The 20452-nt window shown below is 33.0% G+C and overlaps 1 protein-coding gene across 2 annotated transcripts; it reads right to left on the reverse strand.

Moving 5' to 3' along the window:
* Positions 1-2074: 2074 nt before the first annotated feature.
* On the reverse strand, positions 2075-20355 carry LOC106104200 (UPF0518 protein GJ17503-like). Of its 2 annotated transcripts, none has more exons than XM_013284165.1 (16): positions 20075-20355; positions 18612-18782; positions 18183-18367; positions 12887-12956; positions 12395-12479; positions 11951-12059; positions 11456-11616; positions 10403-10536; positions 9361-9447; positions 7170-7337; positions 6199-6549; positions 4811-5360; positions 4132-4310; positions 3695-3836; positions 2996-3106; positions 2075-2438 (listed from the first exon to the last, which is right to left on the reverse strand). In XM_013284165.1, the coding sequence occupies exons 2-16, from the start codon at positions 18756-18758 to the stop codon at positions 2206-2208; spliced, it is 2712 nt and encodes a 903-aa protein (XP_013139619.1). In that variant the 5' UTR covers positions 18759-18782; positions 20075-20355; the 3' UTR covers positions 2075-2205. The 2 variants fall into 2 exon arrangements, with proteins under 2 accessions (XP_013139619.1, XP_013139618.1); XM_013284164.1 differs by having other exon boundaries at positions 7170-7355.
* Positions 20356-20452: the final 97 nt, after the last annotated feature.

Genomic DNA, 20452 nt, shown 5'->3' on the forward strand with positions numbered 1-20452 from the left:
ACCCTAGTTCTTAAGACCTGCATTGTAATGTTTAATTCGGCATAATTATAATCTAGAAACATAATTACAATAAAATATTCCAAATAAATGACACAAAAATGAATTAAAACAAGATCACTAAAATTATATTAAAATTCTTCTACATTTAGACAAACTATGAATGCAAAATAATAAAAATAAATATATTCGTGCAAAAATAACAATTGCTGGGTGGTTTCAAAATTTTGTAACAATCATTGCACAAATTGGTAATCCTTGGACGGAAAAGGACGTTACTTTTTTAGGCGACAATTTTATTCCTCATTTAGACTACAAAATTTTTAAAATCCTAATATATTTATTGAGATACATAAAGTTTCATAAGCAATTAATTTTATACACTGGGATGTCATGTTGCCTTTAAGCAACAGGTGTTGCCATTTTAAGAAGCGAAAAAGATTAAAAATATATAATTAAAAACCTTTAGTAATGTTTTAAAACTATTTTCAAAATAGGCACAATTATATAAATAACTGTTTTTGAGCATATGTGAAAATATATTTATCGTTATACGAAAATAACAAAATTGAATTTAAACAAAAAAATTATTTATAATAATAGCAAATATCAACTCAAAGAAATCTTTTTACTTGTTCTCCTTTTGGGAGTATTAAAATTATTATTTTTCAGTATAAAACTATGTTACACTTAATATTATAAAGTTTGCTTATTCTATCCATTATTATATTGATAAAAATATGTTAACTATTTTGTAAAGGCATTGTTTTTTTATCTATATTTACAATAAATTACAATCCGATTAGATTTTTGAACATTATAAAATCACAGTTCAAAATTACGTTTCATGGCATTCATTTTTATTAGAAATTGTTACTAATAAATCTATAATTAGTTTTTAGGTACATAACATTAAGTATTTATTCTTTATAAAAACATACAAATAATCCTTAAAATTAATAAAAATATTTGTTCACAAGTAAATACTTATTTGAAATACGTCATAAGTGTTGCCACCCACATCAAAAACAACAAAAGTTTTTTTACTTTTAAATGTTTATTTTAGTGACGCAAATTTTTAAACATTATTTGAAGTAATGTAGTTAATATAATTTTAGTACAAAAAGAAAAACATTAAAAATTTAAATTGTCTGTCAAGTCGTAAAAATAAGATAGTTTTATATAGAATTATTTACTCAAAAAGCTATCACAATTTATAGGTTATAGAGACAAAATTATCTTCATAACATTTACATAAATAACTATTAAAAAATACAATGAAATACGTCAATTATTCATATTAAAAAAGTTACAGACATTTAAATTATATATTTGTAATTGTTTTTTTTTATTACTTTCTTCTATCCTCATTCTTAGACAACACAATCTATATGGTGGTATAAGTTCTAAGTGATGTCAAGTGTAAGTAATATCAAGTTCTTGCATAGACTATCCAGCTATTAGAATGGCATTTAAACATGTAATATTTTTAAAGTTTGTAATCCGATTTTTCCACTGATCTTTAAATATGGATAGGAGAATTGACAGTTTTACTCCTGACAAACGCGCCTTGTCATTAGTGACAGTTAATTATGTCTACAAGTTCGTATCATCAAGCTATGAATCGCAATAAGGAGCAACAGAGTGTCGAAATTTAGACACAATAACGGTTTGCCTGTCCATGAATAGAGATCAGTGGATCTTTCATAGACAATTGTTAACTAAATAGTTGCCCAGTTTCCAAACACATTTAGCGTAATATTTAAACTGAATATAATTCGAACTTTAAAAGTTTTAATGTGGGCGGAGTCGTTTACTATTAACTGAAATTTTTCTTCTCTATCTTTTTCTATTAGAGTGAGAGGGATGGCAATAACCCTTGTGACGTACACGTAACACTATAGGGATTATTCCAACAGTCACCTCGCTCTGTCTCCGCATGGGGACAGATTAAAATAAAAAGTTTCATCCGTCCCTTTTGCGACGAGGGAAAGGTTGGAACTTTTTTTCTCACTATCGGTCACCTTATTGGTGATATTTAGACTAAAATGTGGGACGGATGAAACTTTTTATTCTCATGTCCCCACGTGAGGACAGAGCGGGGTGACGGTTGGGAATAATCTCACTATAGTACAAAAAATCCTACACTGTAGTACACGAATATTGTGTTATCTGTGTGTTTCTGCCTGAAAAGGCGTTGGCTGTCAGTCATAAAGCTACAGTTCTTTTGTATGAATTATCTTCATATTCTGAACATAATCTAAGAGCATGTTCCTCGCATAAAGAAGCCAATTCTTTTGTCCACTCTTCCAGTATAACCGCGTTTAATATAGACCGTAAAGTAATAGATTGATTCCAGTAATCGTCTTGTGTGAATATAAGTCGCTTTTGTATGGGTATGTGTTGATTGTTCTGTACACTTGTATTCTGCGTTGGGGAAGCTAGAATAAAATTATTAAATTTAGTTTTTAAAACGGAATACACATGCCAGTAGTTGTATGGAGACTACTGGCACGTGACTACAGGTATGTGTAAACGTTACCAAGCCAATAGAGCATGTAGTTAGGAGGATATTAGTTTGTCTCATGAAATTTACTGGCATGTCGCACATTGCGCTAGTAGCTAACACGTGCCAGTAACTGTCATGACTGTAACTCTATTATACTGGCATTTGTATCCTGCTATTATCTTAAATACATATAACCATAAATATTCTATATAAGGAAATACTTGAAAAGTTTTTGTCAAAATGTTCTTTGTAATCATTAAAATACTGCATTTTTACATGAAACATTTTTTTATTATGCCAAATACAGAATCTAACTCCTTACTAATATTTTAAATGCCAAAGTTTAGATGGATGGATGTTGGGAGGTATCTCCTCTCCTAACTGGATGTTGATGAAATTTGTCACAGATAGAACAATCTAGAACACATAGGCTACTAATTATTAAATTAATTCCGGATCATCTAGTTGTTTAATAAGAGAATAACTTACAAGATTGTCGTCTTCCAAACATGTTAGAAAAGCTCGAAGAAAGACTTCGTCGCTTTGCCTCCACACGACGGAATGGAGACTCCTCATGGCGAGCTGCAACTGTACCCGTTTCTGAAAAGCGCGTTTTTTATATAAAAAGATGGCAAACAAGCAAAATTTGACAAATTTAACAATAATTTTTTTATGAGGACATCGCTGTATGGGAACAGCTGTTATACATATAGATATATGTATATATAAAAAAAAAACATACAGACGAATTGAGTACCTCCTTCTTTTGGGAAGTCGGTCAAAAAAGAAAAATTTATAAATGATTTAATTTTAGAAAATTTTCACAAACCTAACCTAATTTATATTTTATAACAGAATAATTTCAATCTAAAATTATTAGCAAATTGTTTAGCTACCCTCCGACCTAGTATAAAACTGTACAAAAGTTGCTATGCTAGAAGTTGTTACAGTACAAGCAAAATATACAGATGAAACATACCATAAAAATTTAAATTTTCAATGTTTAGTTGTTAAGTTAAAATAGTAGATTTAGTTATAGTATTACTTTATCTTAGGTGTACATTATATCATAACAAATAAATTTTTAGTACAATCATAGTCCATAGTAGAAAGGTATTCATTGTCACTTTTAAGTTAAATTTTGTACATTTATTTCAGGGAAAAAGTGCTGGGCAAAATATTACTGACTGTCGTCATTGGTGTGAGCCCGCGACCGCACGAGCAGCATCTCGCGCTGCACCAGGTACACGCGCGCCTTGTCCACCAGCTCCTGCTGGTTCTCCAGCCCCCGCGTCACCTCCTCCACCTCCTCCTTCAGCTTGTGCAGAATCTGTGAAAACATACAGACTTAAAAACCTCCGTTTGTAAGTCAGTTAAAAAGTGACGAGAAACCTAAAGGTGAAGTAAACAGCAAATTAAACTCAAATCGAAGAAAATTTTTCATCGAATTCAATGAAAACTAGCTTTCGCCCGACTCCGTCCGCGTGGGATTAAAAAAAAAAACAAATATATGTACCAAATTTCATCAAAATCCGTTCAGCAGCTTACGCTAAAAACTCTAACAAACATTTATCTAAACTTTCGCATTTACAATATTTTGTCAGATAGTTATAAAAGCTTCTAACCTGGTACAAAGAAGGTACATTTGGATGCAGCATGTATCCGGGACAAACAAGTAGTGATGACAATAACGGGGTGGGCAGCGACACCAATTTGGACAGCACGCTGGTGACGCGGCAGTTCACCGCCACCTCAGACTCCAGGAGAGCGGCCGCCTTCCGCAGAAGACTGCTTAACAATGGACCTACACAATGCATCATCATCAGCCTTTATCTGTCCCCTGTTGAACAAAGGCCATCCCCAAGAGGTCTTTCTGGTTTTGGTTTGGTTTGGTTCTGGTCTGGTCCGTTTCTGGTAAGTACCAGAATGCAGCCTTCACTGCATCCGAGTACACAATTTATGTATTAAATGAAAGTTCTGGATCCATATATGTGTTTAAGAAAAATTTAAGCAAAGTAAGTGGTACATTAAAACATGTCTATATATGCGTTTAAACAATTTAATACTGACTAGTGATTTCCCGCGAGTTTATCAGCACAGAATTAAATAAAACCACCTAAAAAAATCCAGCGTGCTTTCATCTATATTGCCGTCAATTCGATCAAAATTGGTTTATTCGTCACATTACAAAGGCAAACAGATAAAAAATAATAAAACTTGTTATGTTTACGATTTTTTCCAATAAAACATACACACTTCTATTTATACTTAAATTTTATAATAAACAATTAGTTTGATTCTTACCGATTATGGTTTCGGCACTAGCCCGCCAGCACCTGATAGAAGCATCAGAGTCATATTCTCTTCCGTTCCGTTCTTTACTGAAACTCTTCCTAAACGAGTCCTCGGCAAAAGATTCTCCATCTTCTTCTACTCTAAACTTAAAGCTATCATATCCACTACTTTCTCCATTGGACGTTAGACTATCACGGTCTTTGCTTTCAGTATTTTGATCAGATGGACTTTGTTGTCCATTTGTTTCCACGTTCTTCGGGCTTTCGGATTCTTCTAGAAGTGACGTCAGACTATGAGGCTCTTTGTCTGGCGTTCCGCTAGTTTTTAACGTATCGTATCCGCTAGTGCAGATAGAAATAAGGCTATCCTGCTCCTTCCCAGCGGTATTACCGTCTATCTCTTTCAGATCTTTGGAGTTATTGTTGGTTTCGCGTTTAGGTGAAGATATCGTGTCGTACTTTGAGCTCCAGTTTGTGCACGCGATAGTTCGCGATACGATTTCGAAGCGAGCGTGGCAGAGGTATGCGTGAAAATTACCGTATAGTGTTTCGTTTGGATTCTAAAATTAAAATTTTTAATGTATTTCTTACTAGTTGTTGCTCGTAAAAATATAGCCTATGTTATTCAAAGATAGCTTCAAAGAAAGCTTTCTAACAGTGAAAGAATTTTTAAAATCGGCCAAATAGTTTTTGAGTTATTTCAATACATACAAAAATATAAAATTACAAATCTTTCCTCTTTATAATAATAGTATAGAAGTGTAGATATAGACTAGCTGTTGCTCGCGGCTACGTTCACGTTACAATTAAAACTATATGTTACTCGGCAATAACGTAGCTTTCTAATGGTGAAGGAATTTTTGAAATTGGCCCAGTAGTTTTTGAGTTATTTCAATTACTTAAATCCAGCAATCTCAACAGTGGTAGTGCCCGCTTTAACATGTTAGCAGTGCAGGGCACGCCTCCAGTAATACCACGACCACACAGAAGACAGGCGCGAAATGGAACCAATGCCGTGTTTCGTCTGATGAGTGTGGTGCCGGAGGCCTAATTTAAGTCCCTTTCTCTTTACCACCCTTTTTTCTTATAAGGAGAGGTTGGGAAGAGGAAGTGCATTTGACGGTGGAGGAGATGCATAGGATGGGAAAGATCCTCTTTATGTGCGTCTCCTTCTCCGTCTTATAAGGGTAGGCAACGCATCTGCAATTGCGGATGTCTATGGGCAGCGGTCGCTTCGCCATTTCGGCGGTTTTAGGTGGCCGCTTGCTCGTTTGCCACCTTATGTTATAAAAAAAAAATCCAAAATACAATTTTTTCCTCTTCCTGATATTAGCATAGATTAATTGTTACGTCTGTGAATCAAACATATAAGATTGGTTATTTAAAAAAAAAACTTACCCCATAATCAAAATTAACTTCTTGGACTAGACTATTCATTGCTATATCACCATGAACTCCATTAATCCTTTCATCATCTTCTTTCCTGAAGTCCAGTACTCTTTTACCAGTCAGTGCAAGCTCGTTGACCCAAGCCCTGGTCTTCTCTAATGGTCTCATACAGCATTTGGGGGTAAGATTTAAAAACGCTGCCGCCGCGTCCATATAAAGTGTGGGATCGGCAATTCTATGTTTATACGTGGCTATAAGATGATTGCCGTTTAGTAGGTACTTGTATATTAGTTCTAATATCACATCCTCGCAGTTTAAATCTATAAGTGTCTCTATTAATGATAGAGTTATTAGAGACAGCTGGAATAAAAAGACAAGAAATTGTTTAAGACTAGCTTTCACCCTCGACTCCGTCCGCGTGAGTAAAAAGTAAGTAGTCATGTGTTCTTCCAGACTATCATCTACATCTATACTTAATTTCACAGATCTCCGTTCTGCCGTTTAAGTTACGATAACAATTGAACGTGAAAAACAGGTAATGGATATATCGGATTTTGTTCCCTTATCTGACAGTGATGTCATTTTTATGCTATCTGAGCCTCTATCAGCCAGTAGTGGGACAGGTCCTTGATTCTTTATTCCACGCGAACGGAGTCTTAGGCGAAAGTTAGTATATAAATCTGCTAGATGTTCCAGTGCGGCTTCATCCGCAAATGTCAAAATTCAAATGCACAAATGACAATTGCTTCCTTGATGGCAGCAATTTATGGTCTCTTTCGCACATTAGGATTTTTATCCAAAATATTTACCCCCTAAGTTTAATGGCGTGAAAACATATAGTCTAAAGCGTGACGTAATTGTAGGGTTTTTTATTAAAAAAAAGTATTATTCAAAAATATGCTGAATTGCCAACATCTTAGGCGACAAAGAAGTGTGTGTTTACGGTTAATTATAATAGTATAGATAATATATTGTCTTACTTGTGAATTCCCCTCCAGTCTCGTGAGCAGCACATCGATGAGAGTGACACCATCGTACTGGTAGAGGAATATGAAGCGCAGCACCGCGCGCAGCAGGCCGCCCGGCGTGGCGCTGCGCAGCGCCAGCTCGAGGTAGGCCAGCGCGGCCGCGCGCTCGCCCGCTCCGCTCTGCAAGTCCGCTCGACTCTACGGTACCGTTGGGTTAGTTCCGTGCGTATTGGAATATCGACCCTAACTCTTTGGATTAAGACACAATTTTGAATTTGAATTGCATTGAATATACGACGCAAGCTTAATATGAATTCTATGGGTTTGTTTTAAGATTCAATTTTGAATTGAAATTGATATATGACGCAAATTTGCCTAAAATTAAATTAATTCTATGAATTGCTTTTAAAATTCAATTTTGAATTATCTTTCAATTGAAAATTATTTTACAACGCAAATTATTAAATTATGTAATTTTTTTACTAAAACTAGTTTTATTGTCGGTTAATGTAATCTGAACTTTAAACGATTGGTATAAGATGTAAAATTGACTATTTCTTGTCTGTAAATCTTGTAATTTCTGTTATTATTACTTAAAATGCATTGCATGTGCCAATTGTCTTTCATATTTGCTTTTAAATGATAAAATAACGTCGTATAAGAAAAAATTTAGCAAGCCATGGACCACACCAATGTGCTTCTCCAATACCCCCGGTGCAAGCCCGATGTAAACCGAATCAAACCACACGCATGAAACCAACTTATAAAATACTTTTGTACATATTATAACTTAAGTCAACCAAATAAACCATACTTATATTATAATAGGGAAAGTTTAGATGGATGTTTGTTACAGTTCGTAGTTTAAACCTCTGAACGGATTTCGATGAAATTTGGTATAGATGTAGAGGATAGACTGGAAGAACACATAGGCAACTTTTATGCGAATGGAGTCGCGGGCAATAACTAGTATTGAATACTAAAAAAGTATTGCTTTGGTCAAAGATCAAAAAAGTAACAGAATGGTAATTCTACATTTGTATACCAATTTGATAAGTAAATAAAAATGTACAAAAGTATATTATATAACACAATAATTACATTTATATAGTAGAAAATATATATGTAAAAATAATATATTCAATACCTTGATGAAGACTGTAAATAGAAATATACATAAATATATAATGATTAGTTATTTTTCTAAACAAACTTTGATTTTTTTTCAATTGGCATATCGTAAAGTTAGTATTTATAAAATATAAAGACAGCAATTTTATTATAATAAAAATCATTCAAACTGCGATATGAAAATTATCAAAACATACAAAATGTTGCAAAATTTCAATCAAAAACAATTAATTTCGTAGACAGTCAAATGAGAAAGCAATGATGTCCAAAAAACCTGCAATACAGAAATAACATGAAAAACATAGCATTTGTTAATGAAACACGCAAACCACACGCAGATATACATACATTAATACTTATAAGTTTGAAATCTTTACATATATGTTATTTATTTACTAGCTGTGTCTCGCGGCTTCGTCCACGTGGAATTAAAAAAATAAATAATTTATGTGACCTATGTTATTCAGTGATGACGTAGCTTATTAATGGTGAAAGAATTTTATTAAAACTATTGAAATGAAAAGTTTTTGAGTTATTTCAATAGATACAAAAATACAAATTTTTCTTTAAAATATCAAAGTATAGACATAGTTATAAAATAAATAGTAGTCTAGTAATTTCGCTGGTTGCATTGCGATTTTATTTCACCATAAGAATGTAGAATAAATGTGTATAAAAAATTCAGAATTCTAAAAACACATTGATACATGGCGGAATTCGAACCCAGATACTGCAGTACAAGAGCTTAACCCCTGAGCCACCAACACCCTTAAGAAACATTTAATAATTATTTAGAAGTTACTTATATTGTAAATATTAAAGTCTAGATGGATGTTTGTTAAAATTTGTAGCCTAAACGACTGAACAGATCTCGTTAAATTAGGTAATGAAGATGATATTTTGGAAAAAATTAGCTAATTTCTTTTGTTATTTCAATTACACAGACGAAGTCGAAGGCAAAAACTAGTCTAGGAAATATTTAAAACTGGATTAATCATTTATTTACAATAATGGATGTACATCTGTGACAAATAGCATCAAACCGTTACCCGTTACCTGAAGATAGAGTTACCTGTAGCAGCGCGGGGCCCATCACCGGCACCAGGAAACCCTGATGAAGGAGGTCCAGGAGTTCCTTCTTTATTGAGGGATGAGCGACCTGAATAACAAACTTTACATAGAACTATACATAAAAGTCCCAATTTTACCTGGAAATATGTCTCATACCTTTCCCGTTAATGTAAAATATAGCGTACTAGTGTTCGCTCGCGATTCCGTCTGCGTTGAATTCAAAATATGTACCCTATGTGCTTTAGACTATGCATTACATCTATGCCTAATTTTATCGATATCCATTCAGTAGTTTAGATTAAACTTTACAAACATCCATCCATCTAAACTTTCGCATTTATATTAGTAAGATTACTAAAATATTATGTATCATTAAATGGTAGTAGAATTTTTAAAATCTATTGAGTAGTTTTAAAAATCAAGACAAGTAATCAAATATTTCCTCATTAGAATCTTACTGCTTTCTTATTTTACTAATATTATAAATGCGGAATTTTAGATGGATGATTGTTAGAGTTTGTAGCCTAAACATCTGAATTCAATGAAAATTGGCAAATATAGAGGATAGTTTGGAAGAACATATAATCTCATCATCTTCCTCCTTATCCTACTCCCGTAGGGTCGACGCAAAAGGTTTTTGTCCTCCACATATCTCTCTCTCTCTCTCTCTCTTACGTCATCTTAGTCATCATTCCCTTTTTGATCATGTCACCTTTCACACAATACATCCATCTCTTTCTAGGTAGTCCTATCTATCTCTAACTAACGTTTTCCTTGATAGTCTCTCTTTTGTTTTTATTTTAAATCCAAGCGGACGGAATCGAGGGCAGTAAATATATTGCAATAAAAATTAATGATTGGATTTTTTGAATGTTTTCTCCATTGAGAAAAATCTTACAGAAGACCCTGTCTGATCTTATTGCCACATAAGTGTCCCGTTTTATGATTTTATGGCCACATTTGGGTAAGACTTCACCTGATTCCCATCTTTCCTCTCATTTGCTTATAGTTTTAAAGACTGCAGATAAAAAAATGATATTTACTTCAGCGACCGCGTTGCAGAAGTCGAGGGAGTCAATGAAGAGTGTCAGTTTGTGCAGGTGGCCGAGGTCGTCGGGCGTGAGGCGGTCCGCGCCGTGCAGCGCGCGCGGCAGCAGCGAGTACAGACCGCTTAGACCTAAACAATCAAATTATCCGACTCAAAGGACCAACTAAATCTATTTATTGTAGACTAGCAAGTCCCATGCAGCTTCATCCGCATGTAATTATGAAAATTTTATTTAATTGCTTACATTTCGTTCAAATTATCAGTTACAAATGTCAAAATGACATGACATGATGACAACATTGCTTCTTTGATGTTGGCAGCAACTTATGGTCTCTTTCTCACTTTAAGGATTTTATCCAAAATATTTACCACTTAAGTTTCGGCGTTGAAATATATAGCCTAAAGCGTGACGCAAGTGTACGGCTCTTTATTAAAAAGAGAATTATTCAAAAATATGCTGTAATTTCTGACATACGGTTTATTTATCTATTTAGATAGATAGATTTAAGGTTTGATTTAAAAAAAAAAATTGATACTGGCTGTAATATTAGGTGTGTCAAATGTAAAAGTAAAAGAAAACTGTAAAATATTAAAACAATAAATAAAGTCTTTTAATGTTTACGACACTATCATTTATATGTATTTATATAAAGCCATGCGCGTTCAAAACCTTAAGGTTGAAGAATCTGGATTCCAATATTAGAATAGAAAACAAGATGGGTAAATTAAAATCTAGCTATTTTTTTTCTCAATAATATTATAATCTAAAAGTGACTGGATTAGGTAAATGATGTAAATCATTTATATGACAACACAATAAAACGTAATATTCCAGTACAAGACAGTAGACTGGTTCTAGTTAATGTTTTATGCCAGTTAAAATCCGCGCTGATTTTGAGCGCTACTGGTGTAAATGCAATTTTCCCATTACTCTTATTTACATTTATGTACTATTAAAGTACCATATGCTGCTATACTTAAAAATAAACAAGAATTAGATGAAAAGGTGTTATTTTCGTGTCTTAAATGTTATTTTTGGTGTAATTACCTGTCGCAAGCACTGGACATGTATTCCCCGCCAGCATGCAGTGCGCCAGGGGCGGACAGCGCGCCGACATCTTCGCACAGAGAAGTAAGGCGTCCCTTGATGCCGACCCTGTCGACCCCTCGCGGTGCACCGTCGATAGGAGAAGTCGGCCGATTATGAACCTGCAATACGAAGATAATACAATTTAGATAATAATTAGGTTACGCACACGACTTCATCCCCTTAAAATTGAGAAATAGTAAGAAAGATAGCTTACGTAAAAGAATTTTTCAAATTAGTTAAGTAGTTTTTGAGTTATTTTAATACATACAAAAAAAAACAAATCCCTACTTGTTATAATATTAGTGTAAATAAAAGAAACGAATAAAGAAGTTAGTATTTATCTATATCAAAGCGAGATTCAACAGATTTTTTATGAAAAATTATCTTAAAAATAATTAACAAAATCCGTAAATCTATGTTAAAATGTGAATTACATATTTGTTTGTTACTCACTCTGCTTGTGATCCATTCTGAGTGTGCGTCATGAGGAAAAATAAATCTATAAACTTCATATTCTGCATCAAAACAACACATAGTTGATTGAGAACTGACACCAACTGACCTGAAACAGGGATATTTCAAAACATATAATAATAATATTTTCTCATTTTTCACTCTTTTTATATACAACTGGCAGATGCTCGCGACTTTGTCCGCGTAGAATTTAAAAAGTAGTATAATAAGTGTGATTACGTAGATGTTTAATGGTACAAGATTTTTTAAAATAGGCCCCGTAGTTTTTGAGTTATTACAATACATACAAAAATACAAATCTTTCCTCTTTTTAGTACAGATTATTTATGGTAATCTAAATAATACAAAGCCAAACATTTATATTTTACACAACACAAATATATGAAGTTAGTAAAAACATAAAAAAACATAAAAAAAACTCACTTTCAAGATTTTTCGGTGGTAAATCGTTTCTAAATCCGCTTAAAAGTTTAAGAAGCGGTCGAAGGAAGGGCTCCGCGGCTATCACCTGAAAAATAGAATTCAACAAAAATCTATTACTCTATACTAAATTAATAAAACGTAAACACACACTACTTTGTGGCGTAGGATGTCAGCAATCACAGCATATTTTGGAATAATTCTTCCTTTAATAAAAAGCTCTACACTTACGACACACTTTAGGCTATATATTTTCACGCTGTTAAACTTAGGAGGTAAATATATTAGAAAAAACCTTCATGTGGGAAAGGAACCATAAACTAAAAGCTGTCAACATTAAAGAATCAATGTTATGATGGTAACTTTGACATTTGCAATTGAGAATTTGACAAATGTAAACAATAAAATAAAGTTTTTATAATTTACTGCGGATGAAACCGCATGGGAATAAGATATTTGTAAAGTAAAAGGTAAATGAAGAGGAATATTTATTACCTGAGAACCATAATGGCTGACGAGATTCCCAAACAATTTTAGTTGTTCTAAACGCACTGCGTTTTCATACCTGCAACGAGATAAACAAGCATTTATTAAAATGTCTCTTTTATATCGTCTCATATAGTATTGGAATTTTGTTGTACATCAGTTTACCTTTTAATTTTATTAGCATGCTGTAGTATTTTTATTACAAATTTCTAAACAATAGGCAAAGAAAAAGTTTGCAAGATCTTGACTAATATTTCAATGGCAAGATACATACTCTATGGATAAGGTCAAAGATCCGAGGCTCTTAAAATACTACCTCATGGAACATCCTCATGAATAAACATTACTACTGACTATAAAGTCAAGATGTTGGAAATAGAATTGTATTACTGAGGTAAGCAATCATTGACAACCAAAGAGATTCAAAAATTTACAGAGGGAGCAAAGTTGACACTTCATTTGAAACATTTTTTAACTCTCACTAGCGCTACCTGGTGTCCGATAATCAAAATCAAAAACAATTTAAACGTTGAGGCGTCTTGGCATGTAAAATTTGACATTGAGATATTACCGTAAAAAGAAGTTACCGGTCAAAAAATGTTGTTCCCTATGTCCAGTCTATATTTTTTAAATGTCTTTGTTGACACAAAGAGCGCTATGTAAACATTGAAAAAATGTTATAAACATCATACAAATGGTCATGACCAATTGAACGATGACTTCATGAGTCAACATTTATTACTGTCCTTAGTTACCCATACAAGCAATTATATTTGCATTGTACCTATGTTACTAATCTTACTTTTTACTAATATTATAAATATGTAAGTTTAGATGGACGGATGGATGGATGTTAGAGTTTGTAGCTTAAACGGTTGAACGGATTTCAATTAAATTTGGCATAGATTTATATAGAGGATAGTCTGGAAGAACACATAGGCTATTCACTTTTGTTTTTTTTTTTCAATTCCACGCGGACGGAGTCGCAGGCGAAATCTAGTACTATAATAAAGAAAAGTTTGTACTTTTGTATGAAAAAAAGTAAACTTAGAAACCACTGGGTCGATTAACAAATTCTTTTAAAATATTAAAATACTTCATTATCCTTGATTAACATAGGCTGCATAGGCATTGCCAGCCGTTAGATTATTGGCAGGGGGGAGGTTCCCTTATCTGCTACCTGCACCTAACATTAGAATGATCATGTTCGATGTGGGTTTTTTATCTATTTTACATTTTTCTATTCTCTAGGGGCCTTCCTGCATACCCCTGACGACGTTGAAGATAGGTTGCATTTAAATAAGTTCAAAATAAACAATAGATATTAATTTGACCTTTTTAACGGATTTTGTATTTCATGTAAACAATACAAAAATGTGTAATCATACAAAACAAGATGTTTGTGCGAAAAATGCACGTCAATTCTGTATTGGAATGACAAACATTGTACGGATGGAATTTGGCGATGTGCCATCTTAAGCTATTGAAAATTGGCAACTATTTTAACAGTTTTTCGGTGCTTAATTTAAAACATACATATGTTATCTGTGTTTTTATACAGGCCATCAATAGAACATGTTAAAAAACAATATTTATTAATCAATTTACATTAACAACATAATAGATATAGAATTTTATACACGCCTCGATAAATACAAATACAAACACAAATATTTTATTGGTAACCGAATTATAAGTCATAATTTAAAAAAATAAAAATCTTTACAGATATTAAAAATGAATGAATAAAAATTGCGTACATAAAACAATCATGGAAGCAAAAAATCTTCGAAACTATAGAAGGCTTTTTGTATTAGGCATGACTTAAGTTTATTTTTAAATGACGCGAGGCTGGTAGCCGCTGTGACGTGGTCCGGCAGGCGGTATTTTGCCGAGTATTGGATCAACATCGTTAATTAGACATCGTATCATATGAGATATAAATTCTCTTACACATATCTGGGTCACATTACTGGGTTACCAACACCGAAAATACCAGTGAAATTGCCTAATAACTTAGTATATTATTTGTATTGTCTAGCAGCTTGTTTTTTACTTTGTGCTAATAGAAGCGATAACGTTAAATGTTGACGCATTTATATATACTTCTATTCTTTCTATACTATTATAACAAAGCGTAAACACACACTTCTTTGTTGCCTAAGAACTCAGCAATTACAACATATTTTGAAAAACTCTTTTTTAATAAAAAGCCCTACACTTACGTCACTCTTTACGCTATATATTTTTACGCTATTAAACTTAGGGGGCAAACATTTTGTATAAAAACCCTAATGTGGGAAAGAGACCATAAGTTGCTGCCAACATCAAGGAAACGAGACTGTCCAGGTCTGTCATGTCATGTCATTTTGCCATTTGTTATTGATAATTTGTCAAATCTAAACAATAAAATAATCACAATTTCATGCGAATGAAACCAAACGGGAACAGCTAGTTTAGTATATTATATGTATTGTCTAGCAGCTTGTTTTTACCTTTGTGCTAATAAAAGCGATAACGTTTACGGTGACGCATTTATTGCAAATAACGATAACAGTATTTGTTCTCATTCTCGTTATCGGACAGGAGTTAATTATAATTCTAGAAAATTAATAAGGGAATGCTACTGATAATTGTTAATATCTAAATTGCCATTGATAATATAATATTATATAAATTTTTTGTAAATAAACGTTACAGGCGTGAAGTGGAAGCAATTTCGCGTTACGTCTGATGCCGGAGGCCTAATTTTAGTCCCTTTCCCTTCCCATGCTTTTAAGAGGAAAGGCTGGGAAGGAAAAGTTGATTTGACTGTGGATGAGACGTATAGGAAAGGGAAATGTTCTCTTTATGTGCGTCTCCTCCGTCAATTAAGCGTAGGCAACGCATTTGCAATTGCGGATGTTTATGGGCAGCGGTCGCTTTCCATTTCGGTGGATTCATACCGGGTCACTTCTCCATATTAAATTATAACAAAGAACATATTTTATAATTGAATCCTATTTATTATAAATGAGAAAGTTTAGATCAGGATTCCCAATCTTTTACTCGAGAACCCTTTTCAACGTCTTGATGGTTTCAATAGACCACGATTTTTGCAACTCAACTACTTTGGGAATTACTCCTTTGGATAGATGTCTGTTTTAAGATATAGAAAAAGGCTTACTAATTTTTTTTCCGCTCAGAGTCTAAGTAAACAATTTATACGTTTATATTTTCAAACCATTGCAATTATGGTATATCGTGTATAGACATTTATATTGTCGTGTTAGCACTTATAATGTATTTAGTACTTTTCAACTGCTATCGATGGTATGAATCATACGGGAAACGGAAATGTGTTTGAAGACTTAATTAGTACATGTAAGTTTATATGCGTGTAAATTGCATTAATAATTCAAATTCTATATACCTATACTAATATTATAATGAGGAAAGATTTGTATTTTTGTATGTATTGAAATAACTCAAAAACTACTGAGGCGATTTTAAAATATTCTTTTACCATTAAAACGATAAGATATTACTGTATCATAGGGTATATTTTTTTATTCCACGCGGACGAAGTCGCGAACAACAACTAGTTTTATATACACTAGCGTTGTTAATATTAATAAAGGAACGATTAACATTTAAAATTATGTTATTACATATATTAATTTTACTTTCCATGATGTCATCAAAAATAAAGTAAGCTTGTCCAATTAAGCTTTAAGTTATTTATAACTAGCTTTCGCTCGAGACTTCGTCCGCGTGGTATGAAAAAACAAAAGTAAGTAGCCTATGTGTTCTTCCAGACTATGCTCTAAATCTGTGCCAAATTTCATCCAAATCCCTTTAGCCGTTTATGCTACAAACTCTAACAAACAAACATCCATCCATCTAAACTTTCGCATTCATAATATTAGTAAGAAATATGATTAGTAACGTTGTTTTAATGTAGTAATAATTGCTTTTTCATGTCGCGTTTAATACGGTAGCTACTATGTGGTTAAATATATTTGATAAGATTTAAACCTTTCATAACAAAATAACACAAATAAAAAAAACATACAGACGAATTGAGAACCTCCTTCTTTTGGGAAGACGATCAATTAACAAGAATTAATTTAATATAGTTAATTTAGTGTTTAACTACCTCATGCCCGTGACTGCGTCCGCAGGACGTATAAAAAATTGTAGGTAAGTAGCATATGTGTTCTTCCAGACCACTATAAAATTAAACGATAATTTTTAAGCTGTTTATAAATTGTGTAGTAACCAATATCTATCCATCCAAACTTTCGCATCATTACCGTGATTATTATTCACAATCTACTAAGTGAGGAAGTGCAACAGTAATCTGTCTATTAATAGATAAAAACCTTGATTATAAGATGAAACTTAAGTCTTTCCACAACACTAGATCGACCTTCGTCTAAAGGTCAGGGTCTGTACATCCTAATGAATATCACAGAATACCAATGTAAGTTTACGAGGAACCAAATTAATTCGTTAAATTTTCCTTACAAATAAGGAAAAGTTTAAACGTTTTTAATACTGAAAATACCAAGTTATGAAAACAAGTTTCTTCTAACTTTTTTTTTATAATTCAAGGTGGCAAATGAGCAAGCTGCCACCTGAATCCACCGAAATGGAAAGTGACCACTGTCCATATCTACAATTGCAGATGCGTTGCCTACCTTTCATTAACGGAGGAGGAGACGCTTAGGAAGAGAAAATGTCCTTTCTCTTCCTAAGCGTCTCCTCCACCGTCAAATTCACTTTTCCTTAACATCCCATCCTCTTAAGAACAGGGTGGAAATGGGAAGGGACTAAATTAGGTTGCTTAATGTTTTCTTTACCAATAATTTATTAAGGCAGTAGCAAAGCATACAATACATACTTCCGAATAATGAAACATTTTTTTTAAATAAATAATACTTTTTTGCCACATATAAAACTACATATGAAATCTAATACACAACAATCTCAGAGCTACTAAAAGTAAAAAAAGAATGTGGCAAAAGGTGGCAAACTTAGATAATGCAGAGACGGCGTAGTTTCTTGGGTTAAAATAAAGTTTAACAGCCTTACAAATAAACGCGGTATAAAGTTAAAATTAGGAATAAACTGAGTATAAACGAAACTGAGTATAGTACAAATTTTTCTTTTATATCACCCTTTTTCTACTATGTGAAATTTTGCCATCTCCATTGACGCGGCCGTTATTTCTATACAAAGCAACAGCTAAGTGCTAAAAGCATCATAATCAGTACAAATGGTGTATACGAATATTGTTAAAAAAAAACTAGCAATCACTTACTTGCCAGTACATATAGCCCATTCGTACAGTTTATCAAGCAAGTTCTCACTAAGCAGATACTCAAGGCAGGCTGCGGGATGCGTGTTGGGTGTGAACTGTCGGGCCCTCGCCTCCAGCACCAGTAGCGTCGTCAGCTGTTCCAAATGGTTCACCACTCCTAGTACATCGTCATGTAGATGTTGCGGCTGCACAAACAAATACATTTCTATCAACCATTATATTTGAATCCACTACCTTCTTAAGCATATCCTCTTTCATACAATCAATCCATACTTTCTTCGATCTACCTCTGCCTTTTTAGCTACACCAATCCTAACTCTTTCTGCTTCATCCTCTAATTGCTTAACATGTCCATACCACACTAAACTTTTGCATTAAATTCAGTGCTTATAAATATAAAAAAATACTTGCTTATGCGAGTTTTATTACCTGTGACTTGAGTATGATGTCATATGCCTGCTGCCAATGCTTGCAGAAAGAGTTATAGCATGCATTTGGCTCATAGTCATGCCGGGGGTCCAAAGTTCTGGACAGCTGCCGAGCAAATGACAGTGACGTCGTCCGTAACCAACTCATCTTGATCTCAGATCATTTCACCATCTGGAATTTAATTACAGGGGATATAAATCGTAATATAAACCTTCCAGTAAAATATTATAAGATTCAAACTTCCAGAAAACTGGATATTTTAACATTACTGTAGGTGATGTGCAAAGAGGCACTATAAATAGTAACTTCATAACATAAATAGCTACAAATTAAAATATATGTTAATATTCAATAAACATTTTCCTGGTATTCTTACTAATTTAATAAATGCGAAAGTTTACATGGATGGATGGATGTTTGTTAGAGCTTGTAGCCTAAACGGCTGAACAGATCTCATTGAAATTTGTCACAAACATAGAGGATACTCTGGAAGAACACAGATGCTACTCACTTTTGGTTTTTTTAAATACCATGCAGACGGAGTTGCATGCATAAGTTAGTTCTAAATATAGTATTGAAATAAATACAAGCTACAAACTATAAACTAAATAACAAGATAATAGTTTTATTACACATCTAAAACCAGTTACAGTTTCCTGTTCCGCGCTACTTATTGTCTGTTCTATATTATTTACATTTATTTTGTTTTAATGGCACCAAAAAAAAATAAGAAATGCTTAAAAACATGGGATGTTGAATATGTTATTTAGTAAGTTCTATTAATAAAATATCCTGCCAGGGACTGATCAATGAGAAGACGGACAATACTGTTGCAGTTGAAATGAAAACTCTTTTACAAAAAAGAAAAAAAAACTTTACACTTGTAAAGTGATGTGTCATAAAGTCTGTCGTGAAGTATAAAATTAAATAAACTGTGTTATATATCTCTGCTATCAATATTATAATTATATTAGATACAAGTTATTTAGAGAATGAAAACTCAGAGCTCCAACCCTATGGGAGTGGGATAAGATAGGTACAACTTGTCAAAATAAATAATAAAACAATTAAATATATAAATATAATTCCTGGCATCGTCAGTATGTAATACTTTTACTATTGACATTGTACATAAACTTTATTGCAAGCCTTAGAATATACGTGAGAAAAGTAAGACAATGACTCAATGTTGGTGAAACTGCATTCAAATCAGTTGTGCAACATCAAACTAGTACTACTAGTAAATTATGGCATAATTCATCATAAAATTAGGATTAGGATGGTTAAAAAGTAGAGACATTATTGAAGCGCTCAAAACACTAAAGTACGTTATTGTTATACTGATTAATAATGAACCTTGACATTCGTAGTACCATTTCTTGCTAAACTAGTTAGAAAACAAAAACAATACTTAAAAAACTACGCTTAAAACATATTTAATGAAGCAAAATACAAATGCATACGTTCAGGAAGTTTCTTGAGTCGAAAATAGATACAGCAGGCCACAAAATAAACCACTAAGGTTACATGATACGCAATACTTTGGAGACAATTATGTCACCCGCTACTTTAAAAAGCCTTCATCGAAACACTTTTTAACTTTTGCCACTGAATAAGTATCACTGTTATTGATTTTTTTATAAAATTTAATTTATCGAGTAGGAACCATTGAAAAACTATTAAGTTTTGCATAAAAAATGCAAAACAACCACGCACGACAAACTTGACAAATGACATAAAGTATTATTATTTATCTATGGACCTGATCAAAGACCGTATAAAATCAAAATGCCAACCATAGATAAAATATATATCCTGAGACAACCAAAGAGTTTATAAAT

The sequence above is a fragment of the Papilio polytes genome, unplaced genomic scaffold (assembly GCF_000836215.1).
Source record: "Papilio polytes unplaced genomic scaffold, Ppol_1.0 DF823691.1, whole genome shotgun sequence".
Taxonomy (NCBI): domain Eukaryota; kingdom Metazoa; phylum Arthropoda; class Insecta; order Lepidoptera; family Papilionidae; genus Papilio; species Papilio polytes.

Bases quoted from the DNA above. Each gene is read 5' to 3' on its own strand.
- LOC106104200 (XM_013284164.1), bottom strand. From the start codon at position 18,758: ATGAGTTGGTTACGGACGACGTCACTGTCATTTGCTCGGCAGCTGTCC. The intron at 18,368-18,611 runs GTAATAAAACTC...TTGTTTGTGCAG, and splicing joins ACATCATACTCAAGTCACAG to CCGCAACATCTACATGACGA. The intron at 5,361-6,198 runs GTAAGTTTTTTT...TTTTAATTTTAG, and splicing joins AAGTTAATTTTGATTATGGG to AATCCAAACGAAACACTATA.